This window comes from Eptatretus burgeri, chromosome 11 (genome assembly GCF_056783735.1).
Source record: "Eptatretus burgeri isolate ZD-2024b chromosome 11, Ebu_testis_v1, whole genome shotgun sequence".
Taxonomy (NCBI): domain Eukaryota; kingdom Metazoa; phylum Chordata; class Myxini; order Myxiniformes; family Myxinidae; genus Eptatretus; species Eptatretus burgeri.
Genome location: NC_140971.1, coordinates 8,633,580 through 8,639,260, shown reverse-complemented (window position 1 = coordinate 8,639,260; position 5,681 = coordinate 8,633,580). Strand labels below are relative to the sequence as shown.

Sequence of the window (5,681 nt, the reverse complement as noted above, 5' to 3'; positions counted from 1 at the left end):
TATGTATATATATATATATATATATATATATATATATATATACACATTTTTTCATTTATGGATGTTGTCCAACGATTCTGTGATTTTTTTTTTTTCCGGGGTATTGGCTGTGATGTCCATCGGTACACGGAATTTCAGTTTTCTATGTCACCCGGAAGGCACCGATATTTAATCTCAGTCAGTCAGTCATTCAGTGGTTAGAAATATATAAATATATTTATATATATATATTTTATATATATATATTTATATATATATATATATATATATATATATATATATATATGTATATGTATATGTGTATATATATATATATATATATATATATATATATATGTATATGTATATATATGTATATGTATATATGTATATGTATATATGTATATGTATATATATGTATATGTATATATGTATATATATATATATATATATATATATATATATATATATATATATATATATATATATATATCTCGTGAAAGCCCTACCGTCAAAACCTATCTCTTCCGTCAAAATTGACCAAATCAAATCAGATTTTTTTATATGTTGTACTTATGGACATTACGCACAGCTTCTAGGAAATGAAATTGCGAGAAAAAAAATCAAGAAAAATAATAAAAATAAATAAAAAGTTCAAGTTGGCGTGGCTCCACCCACAAGGGGCGTGGGACTCCCCTCATACAAAAAGACACAACTAGACCATGATATCTAGCTCGTGTCCAAGTTTCATCAAGATCGCATCAAACCTCATGGAGCTATGCTCTGGAGAGTCACAAACAGACAGACAGACAGACACACACATTGAAAATAGTGGTCACTGCTGGCGCCCGCGAACTAAAAATTGCAGGTCAATTGGATAAAAATTGACGATTTCATGTGATGCTGACTTCCGACCTTTTGACCAAATTCATAATTTGGCTTCTCCTTGTGCTTATTATAATATAAAGCTTTGTTGGAAATTTGATGACAAAAACTCAAAAGGTAAAACAGTTACGGCCCGGACACACACACACACACACACACACACACACACACACACACACACACACACACACACACACACACACACACACACACACACACACACACACACACACACACACACACACACACACACACACACACACACACACACACACACACACACACACACACACACACACACACACACACACATACACACACACACACACACACACACACACACACACACACACACACACACGATTGCAAAACCCCGTCTCCCCGCGCACGGCACTCGGTAGAGCGCATACCTCCACCAGGTGAATAGTTTACGTTTTGTATCCCACTGATAGGTCGGATCCGAATCTGGACCTCAACCAAAATCGAATCGCCTTGTCCTTTTGACCGAACCAACTCATCCACCTCATTTTGTCATAACTCGTCCACAACTTTGTGAGATATCACTCGACACAGAGTTTCTGGTCCCATCTCTCAACTGTGAGGAATCGGTTAAAAATTCTCGTGTCCAGATCCGGATTTGGATCTTCACCGAAATCGAATCGATTTGTCTTTGGCACACACCTGTCTACCAAGTTTCATCTGAATGTCTCCATAACGGTTTGAGATATCCTGGTCACAGACAAACAAACAGACAGACAGGGATGGAAACATAACCCCTGTCCACCTTCTGTGATAGAGGTATGAAGATGTAACAGAACAAAAGGAAGAGTTGAAAGAGAGGGGGCACAGCAACAGCAGGGATGAGGGACATAGTGGACAAGTAGGGGAAGACTTGGACCGAGGGGATGAATGAGGGCTAAAAAAATTCTGGGGGGTGAATAAGATGGACATAGCCACAAACACTCAGGAAGGATCAGAGACTGGAAACTTGGAAAGACGTGTGGTTTGGGAGTGGGTTAGCGGGGGTAAAAAAGATCATAGTTTTGGATGGGGGATGATCTGAAATGGTGGTGAACAGCTGTCTTGAAGACTTGAAGGGAAGAATGAGATTGAAGAGGATGTGGAAGTTGTTTCCACAGGTAGGAAAAAGAGGAACAAATGAATGAGTGGAGGTGAGCGGTGATCCTGGATGTTGAGTTTAACCAAGAGGGAGTTGTTGGTGGACGATGTGTGCCCTGCAGAAACTTTGGCGGTGGGAAACAGAGTTTGGAGAGGACAGAGGTTGCAAGACCAGAAAGGAAGTTGACTCATGGACCGTCTGGAGAGGGTGACACGCGACCCCATCGACCACGTATTTCAAGCCCTCAAGGCGGACGGCCCATCTGGCAATTGCTCCATGGTATTTTAACTCCACCCCTCCCCTTGTCTAGCCAGGTTGAGATGAGGATACCCAAGCAAATCCCTCCTCACCACTCCACAAACTCCCAATGTTTTCATTTCCTGGGATTTTATTTTTAATTTCCTTCCTCGTCCCTTTTTTATTATTGTTTTTTATTTTTTTTCTGTTCAGTTTTTTCCATTTTTCTTGCACCACTAATTATTCCCTGGAATTTGTAATTATTCTCACGGTTGTTGTGACATTGCTGCACGGATTCATTACATAGTAATTACTGAGTTTCATTCTCTCAAATTCTGAGTTCTATTGGATTTGAAGTTTGCGGTTAATAACAGGAGGATTAATCTCCCCCACAACCCCCAGTCAATATCGCAAGCTGTTTTGTGGAGTTTGAAAATTTCAGTTGAACAAAAGAATCCTTTATTCTATGATTTTTTTTGGGTGGTATTTTGTTATCCCCGAGATGTGAAGTGAAATCACAGGTTTGTGATGTACGTCTGACTGTGTGGGACTGTGGATGCTGTCTTTCCAGAATAAGCCCAATCTAAAAACTGCATGTCCTAAAGTTGACTTAAAAAAGCTGCTGCCCAGTATTTACATCTATTTGCAAGGACAGCAACACCTACTTAGCCATCGTTGACAGATGAGCTTCCTTGCAAGTCATTTACCAGCTAGCAAGCCGGCAAGCGGACAACATTTCAAGAGCTTACGGTTGGCAGCAACTGACCTCTTCGGCGGGCTATGGCTGGTTGAGGAAGGCAATGGGAAGCCACCTCGAACGATCTTTCTCATCGTCAGTTGTTTGGTGCTAAATGGAAAGCAAATAATTAAATAACTATGGCAATGAAACTCCATCGCCTCTGGGCAGGAATGTTGTATTCGGCAGGCGAGGGCGCAAGGCCTCCCAGGTCGTGGACCTGCCAAAGCCTTACAAAGGACGCCGCGAGACGACCGGTGGAGATTGTTCCGTGGAATGTGCAGACGGTGATCCCAGTGAAGTTGGGAAATCGGAGGAGCTGGCATCGGTATCATGAGGGTACGTGAGGGAAGGTTGAGATTTCATGAGTGATGGTGTCAGAGCAATTTCTCTCGGACTTGGTGAGAGTTAAAGAGGTTCTGCTAAGTGGGTCAAAAGGACTGACAGGATGACATTACGTTTGGTGACGAACTCCATACTCGTGATGTTGTGATCGTCCAGGGGTACATGCTTGTATGGACAAACTGAAGATGTAATTGATGCTGAGAACGTTTGCGGCTGCGTCGTCGTCAGACGTGATCGTAACATGACAGGCGGTTGAAGTAGGAAAGCAAATTGTCAGACAGATTGAATTATAGCGAAGAGGAATTGAAAGAGGAGATGAGCTTGTTGAGCATTGCAAGAGGAAAGAGTTCGATGATGGGGAAACATGTGGTTTAAACATGGAAAGAGATGAAGGTACACGTCGAAACTGCTTGGTGATAACCACCGACTAACATAAATGGATGATAGTCTGGCGAAGCAAATGTGGAACAGTGTATTAAACAACGCACGCGGCTACCCAGTTGCGGATGCTGATAACAGCCAGAATCTAAGGACCCCTTCCAGGATATCAGGAGCTGCATAATTCTCGTACGGTGGATGGAATGCCCTCTTGGTTTGGGCAACTGAAATTGTGAGAAATTTCAATTTCCAAAACATCTGCCTCTGAATCTCGGTGCTTCGTCAAATTTTAAGATAATAGTGTACGAGGGAACGACGAACAACGCGATATGGTGAAATTACCCCCGGTTATTTTAGCAGCCTTAGGTCGCAGTGGCCTTTAAAATTCCAGCAACACAGAATGTATACTTTGCTGTGTCGGCACTCTCGTTTGTGGATATGGGCCTCCACTGGTGTCTTGATCTCGTGGCGTTCGCTTGTACAGCCATAACCTTCTGGATGGCGTCCTCCTCCTGTCTTCCTTCACCCTGTCTCCGTTCTTCCTCTCTCGTGCTGGGCCCTTATAACGGTCGCCCTTCGGAGCCGTAGGTCATCCTTCGCTTGCGACATGCACCTGGAAGTGTGAATTTGTTTGTTGTATTAAAGATTTTGCCCTCACACCACCCACACGTGCTCATAGCAAACACCGTCACCCCTGGTGTCAAAGAGTGTTCCAGGAGACCAGGTACCCTTGATTGAAGGTAGGAATTTGTCATTTGTTCAGGTGATGATAACTTGCCGACTCTTGGTCGAAAAACTCGGTGGGATCTGTAATGTGCCGACAGGACGCTTGGTGACATGTCCTTTTGGGGGGACGGTGGACTTTGTGATGCACTGCCCTTGGTGCGACTCACCAATCCAACGTGTTATGTTCGTGTCGGGAATCGAACGCGAAGGTTCATGTGCTACCTCTGTGCCATTGTGTTGGACTCGTGTTTGGTGATACCGACAAGAACAATTAGCGGCTCACACTGCCGTCTCACACCGAGAGGCTCACACTGCCGTCTTACACCGAGAGGCTCACACTGCCGTCTTACACCGAGAGGCTCACACTGATGTCTCACACCGAGAGGCTCACACTGCCGTCTCACACCGAGAGGCTCACATTGCCGTCTTACACCGAGAGGCTCACACTGCCGTCTTACACCGAGAGGCTCACACTGATGTCTTACACCGAGAGGCTCACACTGCCGTCTCACACCGAGAGGCTCACACCGAGAGGCTCACACTGCCGTCTTACACCGAGAGGCTCACACTGCCGTCTTACACCGAGAGGCTCACACTGATGTCTCACACCGAGAGGATCACACTGCTGTCTCACACCAAGAGGCTCACACTGCCGTCTTACACCGAGAGGCTCACACTGCCGTCTTACACCGAGAGGCTCAAATTGCTCAATTACACCGAGAGGCTTACACTGCCCTCGAACAACGAGAGGCTCACACTGCTCAATTACACCGAGAGGCTTACACTGCCCTCGAACACAGAGAGGCTCACACTGCTCAATTACACCGAGAGGCTTACACTGCCCTCCAACACCGAGAGGGTCACACTGCCCTCCAACACCGAGAGGCTCACACTGCCCTCCAACACTGAGAGGTTCACACTGCCCTCTTACACTAAGGGGCTTACACTGCCCTCTTACACCGAGAGGCTTACACTGCCCTCTTCCACCAAGAGGCTCACACTGCCGTCTTTCACCAAGAAACTCACACTGCCGTCTTACACCGAGAGGCTTACACTGACCTCTTACACCGAGAGGCTTACACTGACCTCTTACACCAAGGGGCTCATACTGCCATCTTACATCGAGAGGCTTACACTGTCCTCTTACACCAAGGGGCTCATACTGCCGTCTTACACCGAGAGGCTTACACTGTCCTCTTATAACAAGGGGCTCACACTACCCTCTTCCACCGAGAGGCTCACACTGCCCTCTTACACTGTCCTGTTACACCGAGA

General features: G+C 45.2%; 1 protein-coding gene across 2 annotated transcripts in view; it reads left to right on the top strand.

The window, feature by feature from the left end:
* Window positions 1–3,082: 3,082 nt before the first annotated feature.
* The window catches only part of LOC147016448 (uncharacterized), a 226,067-nt gene continuing 223,468 nt past the window's right edge, over window positions 3,083–5,681 (top strand). For both annotated transcript variants that reach the window (XR_015049049.1, XM_085845107.1), the window contains exon 1: window positions 3,083–3,296. Coding sequence is in view for 1 of the 2 variants with exons in the window: in XM_085845107.1 (XP_085701233.1) it covers window positions 3,098–3,296 (199 nt within the window). In the remaining variant the exon portion in view is untranslated. The remainder of the gene's footprint in view (window positions 3,297–5,681) is intronic.